General features: G+C 45.3%; 1 protein-coding gene across 2 annotated transcripts in view; it reads right to left on the bottom strand.

Annotated features, from left to right (window-relative positions):
* Positions 1 to 1,120: 1,120 nt before the first annotated feature.
* Positions 1,121 to 23,394, bottom strand: part of TUT7 (terminal uridylyl transferase 7) — a 149,666-nt gene continuing 127,392 nt past the window's right edge. For both annotated transcript variants that reach the window (XM_073545990.1, XM_073545991.1), the window contains 5 exons: positions 9,899 to 10,014; positions 7,787 to 8,097; positions 7,540 to 7,616; positions 6,141 to 6,198; positions 1,121 to 1,963 (listed from right to left, as the gene is read on the bottom strand). In XM_073545990.1, the coding sequence (XP_073402091.1) occupies positions 1,896 to 1,963; positions 6,141 to 6,198; positions 7,540 to 7,616; positions 7,787 to 8,097; positions 9,899 to 10,014 (630 nt within the window). In that variant the 3' untranslated portion in view covers positions 1,121 to 1,895. The remainder of the gene's footprint in view (positions 1,964 to 6,140; positions 6,199 to 7,539; positions 7,617 to 7,786; positions 8,098 to 9,898; positions 10,015 to 23,394) is intronic.

Raw genomic sequence — 23,394 nt, 5'->3', positions numbered from 1 at the left:
TAGTCTTTGCACACCTTTGCAAAGTTTTACAGGGTTCATACCCATGCCTCGTCTGATGCAGGCTTGGGCAGGAAGGTGATGCAGGCGGCAGTTACGCACCGGCCGACCCAAGTCTGTTTTCTTTACTTTTTTTTTTTTTTCTTTTTCTATTTCCCACCTTTGGGATTGCTTTTGGACATCCCATGGTTACCCGTGTCCCCCAATGAAGCAATAAAGAGGGATTTTTGGTATTCACCATAAAATCTTTCTTGGAGCCTTCACTGGGAGACACACCTTCCCTAATTGTTTGTACTGTTTTTTGGCCTACGTGCCTGTTGTTGTGTTGGTGCATATGTCGAGTTTTGCTAGCTTTTCTTACTGCTTTAACACTAACTGATGTGCTTTGTGCCTGTCAGTGGGTGTGTACTGCTGAGGAGGAGCCATTTTCCTTTTTTGTCTAGCGTCAGCCTCCTAGCGACAGAAGCATTTCACCCATGGTTACCTGTGTACCCCAATGAAGGCTCCAAGAAAGATTTTACAATGAGCACCAAAAATCCCTCTTTTTGGTAGGTGTGGTATAATGTAAAAATGCATAAACAAATATATTAGTAAAAAATTGTACTAAGATGCCTACTTGCCTCTACTCCTTTGCCTGAAGTCAAACAGCATAGAGGCTGTCAGTCAAGCAGGAGGGGCTATGTTGGGCAGGAATTGGAGCTGGAGTGACAGAGGCTTCAGATCTACCATAATCTGTCAGCATCATTTGCATATCAAATCAAAGACACTGATTTTCAGCAATGGTGTAATGGACTCAACATTTAAAGAGAAGTCCAGCAATACCTTTACAAGAGCTACATGTGCATATAAATAGTTTGAGGGGTGAAATCCTACTGACAGATTCCCTTAAAAGAGGGATATGCCATAAGTGCCTTCTAGATGTAGGGGCCACATCTGAAACTCAAATTTGGCAAAAACGGGTCTCCTGCAACACCCACGCAGAGAAGAAACAGGAAACAGAGGTGGATGCGCAAATGTGGCCACTCCCATCTACAGAACTCAGAACACCGTAGAAAGCAATTCTGCATGGATGTCAATGGCTCAGATATAGCAAGATCCAAAAATATATATACATAAAGAGGCATTGAACTTTCCTTCTTTTTATTATCACCATAAACCTCTTTTTCCTCAATTTCTTTTGGACATTAGCAGCAAAATTCTGGAACAACCCGCTTTCAGAGTCAAATGTCATGCAATACATCAAGAACTGTTTTTTTAAATATGATGTTCAAAGCATACATGAAAGAGGACCAATAAAAAGGAAAGAAATAGTAATAGATGTAGCATTGCATCCAATGAGGTATTTACATAAAAAGACTCAAAATCGAGCTGGATACAATTATCATAAAATCATGTTACAGCAGCGGTTCAAATGGTTTAAACAATTTTATACAAAGGACTCCTGACACAATAAATATAATTTACCTCAAAAAATATTCATTTCTGTAAAAAGAAAACAAGGAATCTTCGTTACATGGGCAACCAGAGATATTAATAGGTCTGCTGCAATTAAAATGGTGTGGGGTATAAGGGGCTTTAAATTCAAATTATAATTTAATATTGTCCAGCTTGGTATACACAATGTATATCTCCGTGGATCTTTAGTTAAAAATGTTCAAATAAAATAAATTAAGAAGTAGTAGGTTCCCATGGCAAGTTTTACATTAAAACAACATTTTTAAATTCCCATCTTGAATAAAAAAGAAAAATTGGATTATTTGCAATGTCCAATATTTCAATGCTGCTTGTACAAAGAAGCTTTGCTCAACGTAAACTTTGTTCCAAAAAACAAAACAAAAAAAGTAGAGGCATGTTCCTGGACGGCCAAGGGCTTCATCTGTGGCAGTGTGCTTACACCCTTAAAATTCCTGGTGTGCCTTTTTATGAGAGGCTTTTCCCTGAGTCATGTATTTAGTGGAAAGGCTTCCTAAGGAGAGGAAAGAAGGGGAAAAAAATAAATAAATTAACAGTCCATAGTATGGTTAGGTTGCATTGGTTTACACTCCAAAGACTACTGCACAGTTAGGGTGTGTGAACACGTTGCAGATTCTGCTGCAGTGTACAGTACCATTTAAGTCAATGCAAAATAAAAACTGCAGTGCCCATGGTGCAAATTTTTCCGCCCGGATTTGCTGCGGTTTTAAATCCGCATGCCACCTTTGTGCGGATTCCGCAGCGGTTTGGCACCTGCTCCATGACAGGTGTCAAATCACAGGGGAAAACCGCAGGCTAAACCGCAGTAAATCCACAGATAACCACAGGTCTTGACCTGCGGATTTAGACAAATCTGCATGGAAAAATCCGCAGCAGAATCCGCAACGTGTGTACACACCCTTAAGGTTTGCCTATACAGTGCCTTGCGAAAGTATTCGGCCCCCTGGAACTTTTCAGCCTTTTCCCACATATCATGCGTCAAACTTAAAAGATACAAAATGTAAATTTTTGGTGAAGAATCAACAAGTGAGACACAATTGTGAAGTTGAACGAAATTTATCGGTTATTTTTTGTGGAAATTCAAAAACTGAAAAGTGGGACGTGCAATATTTTTCAGCCCCTTTAACTTAATACTTTGTTGCGCCACCTTTTGCTGCGATTACAGCTGCAAGTCGCTTGGGGTAGGTTTCTATCAGTTTTGTACATCGAGAGACTGAAATTCTTGCCCATTCTTCCTTGGCAAACAGCTCGAGCTCAGTGAGGTTTGATGGAGATCGTTTGTGGACAGCAGTTTTCAGCTCTTTCCACAGATTCATGATTGGATTCAGGTCTGGACTTGCCAAAAAGTTTGATTTTGGTTTCATCTGACCTTCTTCCACATGTTTGGTGTGTCTCCCAGGTGGCTTGTTGCAAACATTAAATAATACTTTTTATGGATATCTTTGAGAAATTACTTTCTTCTTGCCACTCTTGCATAAAGGCCAGATTTGTGCAGTGTACGACTGATTGTTTTCCTATGGACAGACTGTCCCACCTCAGCTGTAGATCTCTGCAGCTCATCCAGAGTGATCATGGGCCTCTTGGCTGCATCTCTGATCAGTCTTCTCCTTGTTTGAGATGAAAGTTTGGAGGGATGGCCGGGTCTTGGTAGATTTGCAGTGGTATGATACACATTCCATTTCGCTTGCATAGTGCTCCTTGGGATGTTTAAAGTTTTGGAAATAATTTTGTATCCAAATCTGGCTTTAAACTTCTCCACAACAGTATCACAGACCTGCCTGTTGTGTTCCTTGGTCTTTATGATGCTCTCTGTGCTTCAAACAGAACCCTGAGACTATCACAGAGCAGGTGCATTTATACGGAGACTTGATTACACAAAGTTGGATTATATTTGTCATCATTAGTCATTTAGGACAACATTGGATCATTCAAAGATCCACAATGAACTTCTGGAGTGAGTTTGCTACGCTGAAAGTAAAGGGGCCGAATAATATTGCACGCCCCACTTTTCAGTATTTTAATTTCCACAAAAATTCAAAATAACCAATAAATTTCGTTCAACTTCACAATTGTGTTCCACTTGTTGTTGACTCTTCACCAAAAATTTACATTTGGTATCTTTATGTTTGAAACATGATATGTAGGAAAAGGTTGAAAAGTTTCAGGGGGCCGAATACTTTCGCAAGGCACTGTATATGCAAAATGGAAAGATAAATTTGGCATGTGATCCAGGAATGCGTTCCAAGAACAAATGCTGAACGTAGCCCAGTATAAACAGTGAAAATGATTACTGTATATACTCGTGTATAAGCCGACCTTATTTTCTAATTCTAATTCTTCTAATTTTGCCACAAAAAACAGGAAAACTCATTGACTCACGTATAAGCCTAGTGTGGAAAATGCAGCAGCTACTGGTAAATTTCAAAAGTCTAATATGGCCCCATATGCTGCCCCATAGACTAATATGGCCCCATATGCTGCCCCATAGACTAATATGGCCCCATATGCTGCCCCATAGACTAATATGGCCCCATATGCTGCCCCATAGACTAATATGGCCCCATATGCTGCCCCATAGACTAATATGCCCCCATATGCTGCCCCCATAAAATGCTCCATATATTATGCCCCTATATGCTGCTGCAAAAAAAAAAAAATAAAAAAAAAAATGCTATACTCACCACTCCTGCTCAGGACCTCACCTGTCTGGGGGCCATCGCTGTTCACCGCTGTTTGCCATGTCATCTGTCAGTGATGTTCAGGCAGCAGAGGGCATGGCGCGCACTAGCCACATCACCGCGCCCCCTGCTGCCTAAACGTCACAGACAGAGGATGCACCAGACAGCGGTGAGCAGCGATGGACACCCCAGACAGGTGAATATCGCTATGCTTACCTCCCCTGGCGTGGTCTCTGCACTACAGCCTCGCTTCTCCACAGTCTCCCTTCCTGCCTTCAGCGGTCACGTGGTACCGCTCATTACTCATGAATATGCGCATATTAATGAGTTTATTGAGCAGTACCATGTGACCACTGAAGGCAGGAAGGGAGACCGTGGAGAAGCGGGGGGAGCTGCAGAAACCGTGCCGGGAGGAGGCAAGTATGATCTGTTACGCTCCCCCTCCCCCGCCGACCCCCAGTTATACGACTCGTGTACAAGCCGAGAAAAAAATGGGCTGAAAATCTCAGCTTATACACGAGTATATACGGTATATTAATATACATACCTATTACATACAGATACACACAATATGCCAGTAGACCTATTAAAAACCCCCACTATTTTCTCTCTCTCTCAAGAGTGGCTATATGTTTCCATTAAAGGGATTGCCGATCTTCTCATTAGTGCAGCTTCCCTCACAGAATGCACTATGGCTGCTGTCAGAGTAAATTATAGAGTAGGTTGATGGATGGTCTGGTCACAAAGTATAGCGCCTCACATGGGAAAGCTGCTTTACTATTGCAGCCAGTCTACGGACAGAAGTACTGTGTAGTCTGAGGAAAGCTGAACTAATAAGAGAAAGTGGCTGACCTAGTCAGTGAATAGGTCAAAAGAAGATATGAGGAGTCCAACACCCAGAACCCTCACAGATCAGTTGAAATGTAGCAGCAGCATACAGACTGTTTATCATCACTGTGAAAAATGAGGATGAATGAACTCATGGAGATCAACATCCAACACTGTGGAAACACCATCACATGTTTCTCAACGCAGTGATTCTAGAGCAATGCCCCCATCCCTTATGGGAAATGTGTTTTGCATATTTTTACATAAGCTGCAGAGACACCATCACATGTTTCTCAACGCAAGCAATGACTAGCCAGGTCTTTCCCCAGGAAGGAACAAGCACGGGAAGGATGAGTTCATTCATCCTCATTTTTCACAGTCTTCTACTAGGCATTGCTCCTACTGGCCAGTTTCCTACTCCACACTGATGAGGGGCAATACTCCGAAACAGCTGTCTGTGGATGGATACCATGTTTTGGCATAGGTGTTTTCCTTCATTGGAGACTGCCTTTCCCGTGGTTGTTCCTTCCCGGGGAAAGACCTGGCTAGTCATTGCTTGCATTGAGAAACATGTGATGGTGTCTCCACGGCTTGTGTTTTGCATGTTTTTCATCACTGACAAATCAGAAAAATAAAGTTTTGTCCGTAAGTCGACTTTTTTTTTATGGCACTAACTGTGTGGTAGAAGTGACACGTTGCCTTTAGGATTCCCAAATTTGTTTGTTTTCTTTCAGGTTTTAAAAAACTTACATTTGCTTTGCCACAATTAAAAATGGGTATTTTAGAAGTTCTCCTACCCACAGAACAGGAGATAACTTGCTGATTGGTGGGACTGATCCAGAGAACTGGAGATTGAAAGTGCCCCAAGCAGAAGCAATGAAGCAGAAGTTGATCACGCGCACTGCAGTTCCATTCATTCTTAATGGGACCATCGGAGATGGAGAGCTGCACTCTGTTGATGTTTGACACTCCCATAAGAATTAATGGAGCAGCAGTGTGACTACCGCTCAGGTCTCAGGATCAGAGAGGGCGAGTGGGTCACAGTGGTTGGACTCCCAGCTACTGGGACGTCATCACCCCATCTTGTTAGAAAGGGATAACTTCTAAACTTGAGAATACCTCCTTTTGATACATAATTAGCATAGCAGCTCCAAAACCATTTACCTGACTGAGGACTGAAAGACATCTTCAGCTTCCTTTTTTCATCTTGTAATGGTACTGCCTGAAATTTTGCATAAAATCAATGTCAAGATTCAAATTGTTTTCAACTTTAGTTTTGCAGTCACAATTGTATGTTTAGATAGCACACTACTTTATATTTTAAAATAAAACATGGGACAGTGACGTACAGCTGTGTCCTTCTAAAAGAACATTCCCAAGATCCACACTGAAATTCTGCATCTACATATTAGTTTCCACTGAGCAAGACTAGGCTACTTCTACTGAAGTCCATACATCTTCTTGTGTTTTAACTTGCCCATACAATGTAAAGGTCTATATGTAACATAAAAGACTTATAGGACACCTAGGAGATTTGAAAGAAAAAAAAAAAAAAAAAAAAAAAAAAAAACCACATGCCTTGATTGGAGAATGTAGCATTGTCACATCATGTCACAATGAATTCAAGTCACTTCAGTCTACTATGGACGTACGCATGACAGAGCATGTCCCATTTTTCAATAAAATACTAAAAATCTATACTAATCTTCAGAATTGTGCAGGGTCTTGGAAGCCAGAATCAAAGCCCTCGCCTTCCCACTTCTAGACAAGCAACCTCTATAGATTCCTTTAGCTTTTACAATAAAGAATATTCTAGTTTTTAAACCTCTGGAACCCCCACTGAGCCTGAGAATTAAGGTGCTGCATCTGCTTTCTACTGCACAGTGGAGCCACCAAAGTATAGTCCCATTCAAATCAGGGTAAACTGATTAAATATGCTGATGACACAAAGTTAGGATGAATAGCTAATACTAGAGAAGAGAGATAGGATTCAGAAAGATATAAATAAACTGGAGCAGTGGGCAGCAACTAACAGAATGGTTTTTAACAGGGAAAAATGCAAAATACTGCATCTGGGCAATAAAAGCTTGCAGAAGAGAAGACTGAGAGGAGACTTAATAGAGGTCTACAAATATCTCAAGGACTGTCACATTGTAGAAGGATCAACTTTATTCTCATTTGCACAAGGAAAGACTAGAAGTAATGGGATGAAACTGAATGGGAGGAGACACAGATTAGATATTAGAAAAAACTGACGGTTAGAATGATCAATGAATGGAACAGGCAACCACGAGAGGTGGCGAGTTCTCCTTCAATAGAAGTCTTCAAACAGAGGCTGGACAGACATCTGTCTGGGATGATTTAGCGAATCCTGCTTTGAGCAGGGGTTGGATCAGATGACCCAGGAGGTCCCTTCCAACTCTACCATTCTATGATAATTGTTGGCTGACTGCAACTCCCTGGATAGCACAGTCAAGGAGGATTTGTTTTTCGGGCTTGTACTTGTAGTAGAAAAAGGGTGGTGATGAGGTATACCAAATAAATTTGAAATGGAATCTTTTACCTGGATAAACCTTCCCTGGGGTTTCAGTGGACTGGATGAAGAAGGAGATCCAAATGACGCATCAGCCTTTGGGCTACCTACCATTGAAAAATAGAGGAATAAATCATTGCACAGTGGAGAGTTCAGTTTATACATGTCACCAATTTCTAAAATCTATATTTTAGCATTATATATTTATTTTTTTCATTCAGGCACTTAAACTTTGCTATAAGCCCTTATATAACACAAACAGGCAAGGGTTGCTCACCTGCTCCTCCTTTGTAATGAGGACACTCTTTCTTGATGTGTCCTTCTCTTCCACATATAAAGCAGCGCTTCTCCCTCACTTCTTCCTGTCGTCTCCACTTTTCACTAGAATATTTGGGTGTCCTCTCTCTGCAGGCTTCGACCGTGCTTCGGGCTCCATGAAGGGGCTTATTGGGTGTGTTCTGCTTTTTATCTATATAGGAGCCATCACTACCTTCCATGCTGTTTATTTCATTATCTTCAGGATTTCTTTGCTGTCGCTTGTCTACGTATCTTTGGTTTGTAGGCTTTTCATGGTTACGCCTTCTAACTCTGCAAAAGCAGCAATACAGACAATAAAGTCAGAGTATCCAACAACTACCTACTGTATATTATTGAAGAGATGCCACTAAAGGTTTCATCAGTGCACTAAAATCAGTACATTGCATCTTCCTCAGTGTTTTCAGTACAAAAAAAAAAAAAAGTCAGCTTAGGCTGGTTTCACATTTGCGTCTTTTTGCGCTGGAAAAAAACGCATACCTGCGCATGCGTTTTTTCCCCTATATTTAACATGGGTGCGCATACCTGCGCGCTGGTAAGCGCACGTATGCGATTTTCATGCGCTGCGTTTTTTTTGGGGTGTGCGTTTGTATTTTCCAGACGCAGCATGTTGCATTTTTTGGCCCTGCAAAAAAGCGCATGCGCACGTTTTGCGCTAAAAATGGCCATTATAGCCTATGGATGCGCATACGTGCGCACTGGCATGCTCATGTATGCGTTTTTTTGCACATGCTTTTTTTTTGTTAACCATGGAATTTAGGGGTTTGGGTTAGAGTTAGGGTTAGTTAAGGGGGTTTAGGGTTAGGGTTAGGGTCAGGGTTAAGTATGGTTTGGCTAAGGGTTAGGGTCAGGGTTAAGTATGGTTTGGTTAAGGGTTAGGGTCAGGGTTAGGGTTAAGTATGGTTTGGTTAAGGGTTAGGGTCAGGGTTAGGGTTAAGTATGGTTTGGTTAAGGGTTAGGGTCAGGGTTAGGGTCAGGGTTAGTTAGGGTTTGGGTTAAGTATGGCTTGGTTAAGGGTTAGGGTCAGGGTTAGGGTTAAGTATGGTTTGGTTAAGGGTTAGGGTCAGGGTTAGGGTTAAGTATGGTTTGGTTAAGGGTTAGGGTCAGGGTTAGGGTTAAGGTCAGGGTTAGGGTTTAGGGTTTGGGTTAGGGTTAAGTATGGTTTGGTTAAGGGTTAGGGTCAGGGTTAGGGTTAGTTAGGGTTTAGGGTTTGGGTTAGGGTTAAGTATGGTTTGGTTAAGGGTTAGGGTCAGGGTTAGTTAGGGTTTGGGTTAGGGTTAAGTATGGTTTGGTTAAGGTTTAGGGTCAGGGTTAGGGTCAGGGTCAGGGTTAGTAAAGTCATGGTTTGGGTTAGTGTGAGGGGCCACCTAATGTTGGAAAAAAACGCAAACGCGGTAAAAACGCACTAAAAACGCATACAAACGCATAAAAACGCTGCGTTTTTTTCATGCATGCTCATAAAAATGCTTGAAAAAAAACGCAGCAGTTGTATGCGTTTTTTCAATGCGTTTTTTTGCGGGAAAAACGCGCTGCAAAAAAAAGCAAGTGTGAAACTAGCCTTAGGGCCCAAAAACATTAAGCTCTCACACAGCTCCATATCCTGAAAATTGAAAAAGTTATGGGTATTGGAAAACGGCAACAAGCTAAATTTTGTATATTCGGTGGTAAAAAAAAACCCCCACTATATGTTTAGCTTTTGCATAAACATATTGACCTGGAGAATCATGATGCCATGACAAGTTTTACCATATAGATTTCAACACACTTGGAATTTTTTCCCTACTTCCCAGCACATCACATGATGAACTTAATGGTGTCATTCAAAAGCACAATTCATCCCACAATAAAAAATCCCTCATATGGCTATGTGGATGGAAAAATAAAAAGTTATGGCTCTTGGAAGGACAGGAAGAGAAAAAAAAAAAAAAATAAAAAACAAAACCACGAACGCACAGCTGCATGAAGGGGTAAAAAGGTGTCCAATATCAGATAAAGTGTATATCTCCGAAACATAGGCTTGAAAAGGTTAAGTTATTTTATATAATGTTTGTTTTATTTCAATACGATTACTTACTTTCTCCGCATTGGGCAGTCTTTCATAAAGTGTCCAATTTTGCCACAAATGCGGCAACATCTGTCATTTGGAGCAACTTCTCCTTCAGTCAAGACATCTGGATCAAAGAAGTATTCCTATAATGAAAGAGAAAAAAAAACAAACAAAAAACAGACAGATGACAGATCTGAAAGTCACACTGATCTTGCAGTTACTGCAACTAAACATGACATGGGTAGCAAGAATGTAGCTAATACTGTGTGTTCCCTGCAGTGTGAGGCGCCTTTTGCCACTGCAATAATGGGGTTAAAGTTTGACAGAAGGGGGAGGTTGTCACTCCTTAGGCAGGGTCTACAGAAAAACCTTTAATAAAGTACGCAGAAACAGGGATTTTTGTGTGTACCTTACAGTAAAATCCTTTTCTCCGAGCCACTCATTGAGGGACACAAGACCATGGGTTTTATGCTGCTGCCACTAGGAGGCTGTCACTAAATTAAAATAAAAAAAAAAAGTTAGCTCCTCCTCTGCATTATACACCCTCATGCTGGCTCTGAGAGAACCAATTCGGTGCAAAAGCAGTAGGAAAAATATTAACAACATATGTTGTACTCTATGTTGTTAATATTTTTCCTACTGCTTTTGCACCAAACTGGTTCTCTCAGAGCCAGCATGAGGGTGTATAATGCAGAGGAGAAGCTAACTTTTCATTTTAATTTAGTGACAGCCTCCTAGTGGCAGCAGCATAACACCCATGGTCTTGTGTTATGCTGCTGCCACTGCTGTCCTGATGGAAATTAAGAAAAGACACCTGACAGGAGAGAGTGGCTAGTTCAGAAACTCGCCTGATAAACATAATTGCAACAAGGAAGATGACCTTCCAGGACTGAAAAACCAACGAAATGTCCTGTAGTGGTTCATAGGGGGGTTCCTGTAGGGCACTGAGAACCAAGTGGAGGTCCCAAGGCTCTAAAGGCATGCGAAAGGGAGGTGCCACATGTATGGCAGTCTTCACTAGAAGTCGTGTCGCAATCCTTCTTTGAAATAAGACCAATGGGGCAGAGATTTGGCCCTTGAGAGAGCCGAGTGCCAGGCCCAAGTCCAAACCTGCCTGTAGGAACTCTAAAATGGTGGGAATGGAGAAGACGAGAGGAGGAAGGCCACAATCCTTGCACCAAGCAAAAAAGGTCTTCCAGGTATGGTGATAACTGTGTATAACCTGGGTTTACACACACTAACCATTGTGGAGGCAACCTGTTGGGAAAACCTAGCCTGGGTCAAAACCACGCCGTTAAACACAGGGCCCCTAAGATCTGGTGGCAAAATCGGATGATCTGGCAGCCTCCAGGGTACGCAGACGTCGATGCACACCAACTCTGCGAACCACGCGTGGCAAGGCCAGTCCGGAGCTACCAGGATCACTGGGACTCCTCCCGCCTTGACCTTCCCGATAACCCTCAGAAGGAACGGTAGCGCGGGGGGGGGGGGAGGGAATGTACGGAAGACAAAAGTGGCATCACAGAAGAACCAGAGCATCCACTCAGATTGCTCTTGGATCCCAGGACCGCGGTATAAACATGGATTTCATGGCATCTAGACTGAATGCCAAAGTTTCCCAATCTGGGGTCCCCCAGCGAAGACAGATCTGGTTGAAAACTTCTGGATGAAGCTCCCACTCCCGAGGTGAGCCCCTGACAGCTGAGTAAATCTGCTGTCCAGTTTTCTACGCCTGGAATGTACACCACTAAAGATTACCAAGTTGTTCTTATCTGCCCAACGGAGAACGAGAGTCACCTCGGACATGGCCGCCCTGCTGTGGGTACCCCCGCTGATTGATGTATGCCACGGCTGTGGCATTGTTTGATCGAATTCGGATGGGGTGACCCGCTAGAAGACGGAACTGCTGCAGGGCCAGCCGTATTGCACGGATCTCCAGAACATTGATAGGGAGCCTCGATTCCTGGATTGACTAGCAGCCTTGAGCAGTGTGGTGACGAAAGACTGCTCCCCAGCTCAAAAGACTGGCATCGGTAGTGACCACTTGCCATTGAAGTGGGAGAAAAGACTTCCCCGATTGAGGGAAGAGCTCAATGTCCACCATCTGAGAGCCTGCCTGACCCTAAGGGATGAATGGCACCTGCAGTCGAAGGAGGACGGGTTCCTGTCCCAAGCTGCCAGAAGAGCATGTTGCAGGGGACGAAGGTGCAGCTGCGCAAAAGGCACAGTTTCCATTGCGGCCACCATTTTTCCTAGTACCCTCATAGCAAACCGGATGGAATGAGAGGATAAAATGATGAAGAGTGCGGGCTCCTTGTTGAAGGGCTAGGACTTTGTCTCGAGGGAGAATTACCAACCCTCGGGAGGTGTCCAGGGTCATCCCTAAAAAGAATATCTGCTGGGCTGGGTGAATATTTGCTGAAGTTTATCATCCAGCCCAAGCAAGAAAGTTTTGCAAGTGATGCAGACGGACTCCACGCAATCGTGGAAAGACGGACCTTTGACCAAAAGGGCTAGATAGGGCAGAACGACCACGCCCTGAGAGTGCAAGATGAACATGACGGCTGCTATGACCTTTGTGAACACTCGGAGCTGTAGCAAGGCCGAAGGGCAGGGCTGTGAACAGAAAATGCTGGTCGTGCATGGCGAAGCGCAGGAATCTCTGGTGGGGGAGGAAAAAAAAAAAAAAAAAAAAAAAAAATCAGGCTATGCAGGTAAGCATCTAGGATGCCAGTGGATGCCAAGAATTCCCCTTCTTCCATTGAAGTGATAACTAAACGCAGAGATTCCATGCAGAAATGACAGCTTGACAAACTTGTTTAGAAGTTTGAGGTCTAGTATTGGTCTCATCCTTCCGTCCTTTTTTTGGGACAACGAAAAGATTACAGTAGAAACCTTGAAATTTTTCGTTTTCTGAGACGGGGACAATGATGCAGTCGTGACGCAATGTGTCTACAGTGCCTACAAGTAGTATTCAACAACCCCCTGCAGATTTAGCAGGTTTACACATTCGGAATTAACTTGGCATTGTGACATTTGGACTGTAGATCAGCCTGGAAGTGTGAAATGCACTGCAGCAAAAAAGAATGTTATTTCTTTGTTTAATTTTTTTTTTAATTGTGAAAAGTTTATTCAGAAGGTCATTTATTATTCAACCCCTCAAACCACCAGAATTCTGTTTGGTTCCCCTAAAGTATTAAGAAGTATTTCATACACAAAGAACAATGAGCTTCACATGTTTGGATTAATTATCTCTTTTTCCAGCCTTTTCTGACTATTTAAGACCCTCCCCAAACTTGTGAACAGCACTCATACATGGTCAACATGGGAAAGACAAAGGAGCATTCCAAGGCCATCAGAGACAAGATCGTGGAGGGTCACAAGGCTGGCAAGGGGTACAAAACCCTTTCCAAGGAGTTGGGCCTACCTGTCTCCACTGTTGGGAGCATCATCCGGAAGTGGAAGGCTTATGGAACTACTGTTAGCCTTCCACGGCCTGCACCGCCTTTGAAAGTTTCCTCCCGTGCAGAGGCCAGGCTTGTCCGAAGAGTCAAGGCTAACCCAAGGACAACAAGGAAGGAGCTCCGGGAAGATCTCATGGCAGTGGGGACATTGGTTTCAGTCAATACCATAAGTAACGTACTCCACCGCAATGGTCTCTGTTCCAGACGAGCCCGTGAGGTACCTTTACTTTCAAAGCGTCATGTCAAGGCTCGTCTACAGTTTGCTCATGATCACTTGGAGGACTCAGACAGACTGGTTCAAGGTTCTCTGGTCTGATGAGACCAAGATCGAGATCTTTAGTGCCAACCACACACGTGACGTTTGGAGACTGGATGGCACTGCATACGACCTCAAGAATACCATCCCTACAGTCAAGCATGGTGGTGGCAGCATCATGCTGTGGGGCTGTTTCTCAGCCAAGGGGCCTGGCCATCTGGTCCGCATCCATGGGAAGATGGATAGCACGGCCTACCTGGAGATTTTGGCCAAGAACCTCCGCTCCTCCATCAAGGATCTTAAGATGGGTCGTCATTTCATCTTCCAACAAGACAACGACCCAAAGCACACAGCCAAGAAAACCAAGGCCTGGTTCAAGAGGCAAAAAATCAAGGTGTTGGAGTGGCCTAGACAGTCTCCTGACCTTAACCCAATTGAAAACTTGTGGAAGGAGCTCAAGATTAAAGTCCACATGAGACACCCAAAGAACCTAGATAACTTGGAGAAGATCTGCATGGAGGAGTGGGCCAAGATAACTCCAGAGACCTGTGCCGGCCTGATCAGGTCTTATAAAAGACGATTATTAGCTGTAATTGCAAACAAGGGTTATTCCACAAAATATTAAACCTAGGGGTTGAATAATAATTGACCCACACTTTTATGTTTAAAATTTATTAAAATTTAACTGAGCAACATAACTTTTTGGTTTGTAAGATTTATGCATCTGTTAATAAATCCTGCTCTTGTGTGAAGTTTGAAGGCTCTAACTTATTTGCATCTTATCAAACCTGCTAAATCTGCAGGGGGTTGAATACTACTTGTAGGCACTGTATGGCTCGGGAAAAAGCCTTTGCCCCTACCTCTGATAGATGACAGGAGAGGAAGAAACGTGTTTGGGGGGGGGGGGGGGCACGTGGCAGAATCAATCTTGTATCCAGATGACAGCAAGTCTGACCCATTCGTTGTGGACGACGGAAAGCCAGGCCTGACGAAAGAAGTAGGCGGCGGCCTACCCTGCTGGTGTCGACCGGATAGAGCCAGGAGTCATTGGGCAGAAAGACTGAGACCTAGGTCCCTTATATCTAGACTGTTTGGGTTGAGATTTCTACTGCTAGTTGGGCCTATAGGAGACCTGGGATCCTCTGTCCCTGCGTGGAGAGCACCCTGACCCAGAAGTGGTGGTAGTGGACTAGCCCGGACTCGAGCGAAAGGATCGGAATCGGAAATGTTGTCTGCAAAAAGGACGCCTAAAGTCTCTGTTGGGGAAGAAATTTGCTCTTCCCTCCCGTAGCATCGGAAATAAGCTGATCCAGCTTTTCCCCATATAAGCAGCCTCTCTGATAAGGAAGAGATGCGAGAGACTTTGACGCAGAGTCAGCTTTCCACTCTCTGAGCCATAATGCTCTTCTGATCGTGATGGATTAGCTGTGACAGAACAGCAGCCAGCCGCATCCAAAGATGCGTGTACCAGGTAACCACCTGCCCGAGAAATTTGGCTGGCAAGGTGCACTGCCTCAGGGGAAGATTACTGTTCTGAATGGACTTAGCTAAGGTCTCCAACCAGAAGACCATTGACTTAGCTACCCAGGCTGCAGAGAAGGATGGATAGAGAGCCGAACCGGAGGCCTCAAAAACAGAGGGTCTACAACCGGAGATTCAGCCTAATCGTTCCTTAGCTCAGCTGAAAAAGTATACTTCGCCTCAAGAGGTTTTTGTCCTGTGAAGCATTTATCCGATCACTCTGTGCCGATTAATTATGGCCCAAAACTCAGGGTGAATGGCAAATGCCTTATGAGGGCATTTAGTCATTTTAAAGAACATGGCATGATCCAGAACAGAGCCGGAATCTTCCTCAACCTTCATAGTCTGATTGACAGCCTCAATCAGTGAATCCACAGTTTTCTGAAAATCTGGAGAATTCGGATCCAAGGAACCGTCTGATTCATGCTTGGACTCACGTTCGCTGCTGACCTCTGGAGAGGGAGCGCGAGAAACTGAGCTCTCAGACAATAAGGTACGTGTTTGCTCGGGAGACGTGCTACAGATCCATTTTCTAGGCACGTGTAGGCTTCGAGTGCTTCCGGTCCCTGCTAACCGACTGCTCCCGTCTGGGGGAGGATCCGTCTACATCAGTCCTGCTAACACTCAGTTCCCCAGAAGGATCACGGAGGGATTCAATCGCTTTGGTCAGAGAAGCCATGGACTGTAACAGTGACGAAGCCCACTCAGGAGGACTAAGTATACTGGACTCGGTGGCGACAGACTCCTGAGCGCATTTGGGGGGGTTCACAGGCTTGACAGAGTGGTGAACTCAGCCTTAGGATACGCAGACTGACATGAGGTGCATGCAGTGAAGACTGCAATAGCCTAATTAGCCTTTTCAGAAGCATTGAGATGGGACATTGTACCCTTCTATATGTCTCCTTTAAAAATTAGGGATTCCTGCAGTGAATGGCTTACAGCAGGGAAGAGGAGGGATGTATGGATCAGCGCTCCCTTACCCAGATCCTGTGTCCCCAGTTCCTTCTGCGTGGCACTTCAGCTGTTGAGCCTCCCCAGATAATCTGCGGTGAGTTGTCCCTGACTAATTGCCTCAGGGACCACTGCCAGATGTCAGAGTGTGTCCGGAGGGATCATGGGAGGAGGGGAGATGGCCGCCGAGATTAGGAGAGGCGCTTCTTGCCCTGGATGAAAAGAGCCAAAAACGTGGGCAGAGCCGCTGGAATGTGTCATAACGTGGGCTTCAGGCTGCTGCCCGCAGAAGGCCGAAGCCGGGGACTAAATTTATCGGCGCCGATGCAGGAAGGACAAAGAAGCGCCGCCGCTGCCAGAATGAGCCCCACTTATGCCAGCGCTGCCCCAGACTGCCTGCCCAGAACCCTCCAGCCCCAGCACTTACCAAGAGAAGCTGCCGGGCAGCAGGTAAGCCAGCACTATACGGCGGGCACATGTCCTCCTGTTGCCGCTGCTGGTCATGGACGGTGCAGGGGTAACCCTCAATCCACCATCCCTTTAACAGTGGTGGTGCAGTGGGGACTGCATGGACAGCAAATGGGGCCTCTGTACATCCAAGGGGTTAAATCCCCTAGGATGGGACAGGGCTAAAGCTGCGTTCACATGTTGCGGTTTTATCGCGGCGGTTTTTAATGCGCAATTTTGCCGCGAAAACGCAAAAAAACAGCATCCCATGCAATCCTATGGGATTCCGCAATGCTGTGCGAATGCGGTGGATTTTCCCGCGGTGGAATCGCATCGCGGATAAATACGCAGCATGCTCATTATTTTGCGGAATTTCGGCAATTACGCCCACATAGGAATGCATTGTTCTGCTTACTTTCCGCATGTGGCTGTGCCCACCATGCGAAAAGTAAGCCGAACATTTGTGGATGGTACCCACGGCCCGGAGGAGAGGAGACTGTCCTCCGGGCTGTGGTTACCATATCCCTGTAAAAAGATAGAAAAAAAAAAAAAATAAAAAAAAAAAAAAATCGGGTTATATTTACCTTCCGATGTCCCGCGCAGCGTCCCCAGGCATCAGCGATACACGCGGCAGGTCCCGCTCCTAGTAATGCATTGCGATAATGACCTTTGCTGACGTCGCTGTCTCGCGATACTGTAGCGGTCTCGCCAGAACGCGACGTCAAAGGTCATTGCCGCAATGCATCACTGGGTACGGGACCTTCCAGAGCATCGCGGAGCCCTGGGATCTTGCGCGGGACATCGGAAGGTGAATATAACCCGATTTTTTTTTTAATTATTTTTAACATTAGATATTTTTACTACAGATGCTGTATAGGCAGCCTCAATAGTAAAAAGTTGGTCACACTCGTCAAACACTGTTTGACGAGTGTGACCAACCTGTCAATCAGTTCTCCAAGCGATGCTACAGATCGCTTGGAAAACGCTAGAATCCTGCAAGCTAATTACGCTTGCAAATCGCTAGTTTTTCCGCGGGAAAATCGCGGGAATTTAAAGTGCGATTTTCCGTGGAATGGAATTCTGACGGTATCTTCCGCGGGAGTTCCGCTACGTGTGAACCCAGCCTAAATGTCAGGCATTAGGTCTGACTGCGGAAGAGGATACGTGGAGGAGATACTCCATATGCTCGTCCATTAAGGGTGCAGGGAGATCGGTGCCTTTTAATGGACCAGTCGCCCCTAAAAAGGCAGCCCAGGCATGGCATCACACGTCGCAGGAGAGGATACAGAGAGGCGAGCCTCCCCGTGCTCACCTGTTGATGGCTCGTTCAATGGAAAAAAAAATAAAAAAGTAAAGGGTTAAAAATGAAAAAAAAAAAAAAAAAAGCTTTTGGTCTGAAAGACCTGCATGCCTCCTACGGACAACAAGCAATAACTGGTTTTCTCGGAGCCAGCATGCGGGTGTATACTGCAGAGGAGCAAACTTTTTTTGTATTAACTTAGTGTCAGCCTCCTAGTGGCAGGAGCATAACACCCATATTCCTGTATCCCCCAATGAGGTAAAGGAGAAAACATTTTTTGAGTCAGGCTGCGTACCTATGATCTGGAATAGCAGCATTTTGGATGCAGGGCACAAGCACTGCTTTCTGCATTAGAAGCACAGTGGATGGTATTAATAGAAATCCTACAAACTGTACTTCTATTTAACGCTGCGTAAACTCTCCTGCGGTGCGGGTTATGAGCCGCAGGATGTCAGTTTCTGTAACACAGACGCTAGTCTCCACTGCAGATTTTGAATGTCATTACATGTCAGTGAAAGCCGCTAAATCGCCAGAGATCAGTGCTGGACACAACAGGCAAGTACTTGGCAATTATCTGCCTGTAAGTTCTTATACCCATAGTTTAAAAAAAAAAAAAAAAAGTCTCGTTTCTTAACCGGAGTTACTTACCGGTTAAAGGGAAACTGTCACCCCCCCAGGATGTTAAAGAGCCACCTTCAGAAGCACTAAGGCTGCATTCTGTGAAGGTGCCTCTTTTTCTGACCCCTAGTAACGCTGAAATATCGACTTTTATAAATACCTCCTCATACCTGTAATGTCTCCCATAGGCATGTTGTGTCCCCCTATATCAGCCGCCTACCATCCATCATGCCTGTCCAGTGTCTCAACGCCGCCAACCATCTGTCCATCCTGATGCCCCTGTGCATCGGTGCCTCCTCCTGTTTTGAATGCCAGCGCTGTGACAAGAGTTCTCAGGCACGCACAGTGCGCACTGTCCGAGAACAGACATCAGTCTATTGTGCCTGCGTGTTGGAGGCCCCAGTCCCTCAGTGTGAATATATCATAACACACTGCAGCAACGCTCAGGGGCATCATGGTGGACAGATGGTGGACAGCGCCGAGACACCGGGCAGACATGATGGACGGATGGTAGGCAGCTGATACAGGGGGAAAACATACCTATGGGACACATTACAGGTATGAGGAGCTATTTATAAAAGTCGATATTTCAGCGTTACTAGGGGTCAGAAAAAGAAGGCCACCTTCACAGATTGCAGCCTTAGTGCTGCTGGAGGTGGCTGTTTAACTGAAAAACGCCCTGGGGGGGGGGTGACAGGTTCCCTTTAACGGTATTTTTCGGAGTCCATGACAGCACCACCGAGAGAGGGGATCCGCCCTTCAGGAACAGGAAACCTACAGATTACAGAGCACAACAGCAACAGGATCTCCAAAGTTAATGGCATGATTTATGTACAATACTATTACTACCAACTATTTACCACATGTGAATCAAGAGGAACCCAGAACTAAAAGGGGAGGGAATCTAAGGGTGCTGTCATGAACTCCGAAAAATACAGTTAACTGGCAGGTACCTAGACTTTATTCGATCGTCTATAACAGCACCACCAAGAGAATTACAGAGAGTAATAACTACTTAGGGAGGGACTACAGCCTGCAGCACACTTACACCAAAGGAGAGGTCTGAGGAAACACCCAGATCTAACCTATAATGGTTGTGAAACGTTCTTGGAGAGGACCAAGTAGCAGCCTTACACATCTGGTCAATGGGGACTTCAGATCTTTTGGTCCACGAAGTCGCCATGGCTCTAGTGGAAGGTGCCCTCAGTTTTCCAGGTGCCAATCTACCTCTTGATGAGTACGCTAGTGAAAGCCTCTCTAATCCACCTAGCTATTGTGTTTTTTTAATCCCTAAAGGCCCCGTCACACATAGCGATCTCGCTAGCGAGATCGCTGCTGAGTCACAATTTTTGTGACACAACAGCGATCTCATCAGCGAGATCGCTGTGTGTGACAGCGACCGGCCCCCCCTGCCGGTATCGCTGCAGGAAAGGCCAGGACTTTTTTTTTGGTCGCTGGTCTCCCGCTGGCCACCACGCATCGCTGCGTCTGACAGGCGGGAGACCAGCGATCTGCTGGTAACTAATGTACACATCGAGTATCCAAGGGACGTGCGTCCCTTAGATACTCGGTGTACGTTACTAGCGCGCTGATGCAGGGAGCTGGTAACTAAAGTACACATCGGGTATCTAGGGACGCACGTCCCTTGGATACCCGATGTGTACATTAGTTACCAGCCTCCTGCATCAGCGCGCTGGTTACTAACGTGCACAGCAACGCCGGGCGTCGCTGTGCTGATCGCTGGTGAAGCTGTCTGTTTGACAGCTCACCAGCGATCACATAGCGATTCACCAGCGATCCTGACACATTGATATCGTTGTCAGGATCTCTGGTGAGTCGCTATGTGTGACTCCAGCCTAAGGCCTTTCCTGGTGCCTTGAAAGGAGACAAACAAGGCATTTTTTTTTCCAGGAGTCAGTAACCGCTAGGTATTCCAGGAGACAACTCCTAACATCTAGGGTGTGTAGCGTCTCTTCTTTTTGATTAACCGGGTTAGGTAGGAAGGATGGAAGGACTATTTCTTGTGTCCTATGGAAGCTGGAAGATACCTTAGGCAAGTATGCCGTATCAGCCCTAAGTATTACGCTGTCATCCTGGAATTGCGTATATGGAGGAAGCCTAAACGCTTGGATATCACTTACTTGACGAGCTGACATCAGTGCCACTAGGAAGGCTACCTTAAGGGAAAGGTTTTTAATCGAGGCTGAAGAAATGGGCTCAAAGGGTGCCTCTGTCATGGCCGAGAGCACTAGGTTCAAATCCCATGGCATGAACCTATTTTTGACAACTGGTCTGGACCTACTCGCTGCTTTAATAAACCTATTGATCCAGTAATTACTGGCGATGATGCAGCTAAAAAGGACCCCTAAGGCTGACACTTGCACTTTAAGGGTACTGGTGGAAAGTCCCATGTCTAGACCTTTTTGCAGGAATTTTAGGATCTGGGATATGGGCACCGATTCCCAAGCTACAACTCAGGAATTCTGTAGGAACCTTTTCCAGGTTCTAACGAAAATTTTAGTTAATTTCTTTCCTGCTTTTGAGCAGGGTATTTATTATGCATGGTGAAGACCCTTTGTCTTTTAGCAGTGTCCGTTCAAAGCCCACAACGTCAGATGTAGGCCAGCCACCTGCGGATGGTAAACTGGGCCGTCTGGTAGAACCCAAGGGTCGGACATCGACATGGTCCTGAGGCATGAGAACCATGCCCTCCTGGGCCAGAACGGAGCGATCACTGTAACCCTCGCCCTGTCTTTCCTAATTTTCCTCACCACTAAGGGTAGGAGAGACAGGAGGAAAGGAGTATGCTAGCCTGAAGTCCCATTTTATTAGAAAAGCGTCTACGGCCAGCGGATCTTCCCTGGGATTCAGTGAGCAGAATTGTCTCACTTTTCTGATCTACCTGGTCACGAAGAGATCCACGTCCGGTTGACCCCATCTCTGTACAATCAAGTTGAAGATGGAGGTTTTTAGGGACCATTCGCCTTGTCTCAGAAGATTGTGGCTTAAGAAATCTGCGGCGGTGTTTTCATTTCCTCTTATGTGCAAGGTCGTTAAAGACAGAAAATGCCGCTCTGCCAACTGGAACAGGCGTTCTACCACCATCATCAGGGGTGTGGAACGAGTTCCGCCTTGGTGGTTGATATAAGCCACTGCGACCTGATTGTCGGAAAACACTCACATGATGACCCTGCAGATACACAAGGAGTCTCTTAACCGCCTGCTCTACCGCTGTTAATTCTTTCAGGTTAGAAGACATGTCTACCTGATGATCCCATAAGCCCTGGACTAAAATTTCACCCATATGAGCCCCCCAGCCAGAAGGGCTTGTGTCTGTCATGACAATAAGGGTTATGTTATACTCCCAGGGCACCCCTCTGGATAGATTTCTGTCTACCACCACCTCAGGGACTCTAGTGTTACGGGATAGGGACAGCTGGCCTTCCAGGGAACCCCCAAGAGTTTTCTGATGAAGTAGGACCTCACCCTGTAGACTTCTTGTATGGAACTGGGCCCACGGGACTGCAGGGATATAGGAAGAGAGGGAGCCCAATAGGGACATAGCTTTCCTGAGGGACATGGTGGGATTGTTGAAGGCATTTAGGACCCGACAACGCAGGCGTATTAATTTCTTGGACGGAAAGCGGCATTCTTGGATCTGAGAATCTAAGATTAAACTTAAAAATTGCTGTACTTTCATGGGCTGTAGCCGAGATTTTTTGAAGTTAAGTAGCCACCCTAACCGTTTCAGGGCCGACATAGCCTTTTGCAACTGCTGCTGACAATGGTCCCCTGTATAACAACAACAACAACAACATATTCCGCAGCGCTTTACAGTTTGCACACATCACTGTCCCCGATGGGGCTCACAATCTAAATTCTCCATCAGTATGTCTTTGGAAATTTTTTTTTGCCTATGATGAGAAAGTCATCAAGGTAGGGGACCCCCATAATATCTGATTCCTGTAGATGGGCCATAGCCTCAGCTATGACCTTCGTGAATACCTGAGGGGCAACTGCCAGGCCAAAAGGAAGGGTGACATATTGAAATTGCTGCACTGACCCTTCTAAGTGAACCACCACTCTGGAAGAAAGCGTTGAAGGGCCGCATAGATCGGTACATGGTAATAGGCGTCTTTTAAAGTCTAATACCACCATGAAAGTTTTGAAATAGCAACTTTATTGCAGAATTGACAGTTTCCATTTTGAACAGGCGTATGACCAGTAACCTGTTGAGAGCCCTTAAATTAATTATAGTCCTAAAGGCACCCTCTGGCTTACGGACTAGGAACAGAGGGGAGTAGAAGCCTCTGCCTCTTTTTGACTCTGGTACCTCCATCAGGACTTATCGCACAGGTCTTGAACTTCAGCCTCCAGGGCAGTACATTCATTCAGACATTTTTGACCTCACTAAGATGGCGATGGCCCTTCCCCCCATTCCCGCCCCTTCCCCACCCAATCAGGAAGTGCTTGACAGTATTTAACATCACTGCACTAAGCCACATGCACTTCCGGCCTCCTCCACACCTGACTAGATTTAGGACACAAGGTAATGGTGCCCTACAGTCTTCATAGACTGGGTTTCCTTTCTCCATCTCAGCTTATTGACCTGCTTTTTTGTCCTTAGGACGGGAGTCACGTGCTGACCCTACACATCGGTATGTGACCCCTAAAACTTTCTTTTATATCTTTTCTTTCTATATACCTTGCTATTCCTTAACCTATACCCTTTCTCAGTGGTTACTATAGGTACCGTTCCAGCAGCTGGATTACAAAGGCAAACCTATACCACTTATACACACACACCTCAAAACCAAGGATCTAGGTATTTATACCTTATGCCTTAACATTTCCAAGAGCACCCCTTACACACTGCCTCCTTAGATGACCTCACCTTTATTCCCACTCCACTTCACTGTCCCCTAATGCTCTTTCTCAACACTACCTACACATTCATGCTTTTCAA

The sequence above is a fragment of the Dendrobates tinctorius genome, unplaced genomic scaffold (genome assembly GCF_039654945.1).
Source record: "Dendrobates tinctorius isolate UK_male_01 unplaced genomic scaffold, ASM3965494v1 ptg000144l, whole genome shotgun sequence".
NCBI lineage: Eukaryota > Metazoa > Chordata > Amphibia > Anura > Dendrobatidae > Dendrobates > Dendrobates tinctorius.
This window is presented reverse-complemented; position numbering and strand designations above follow the sequence as displayed.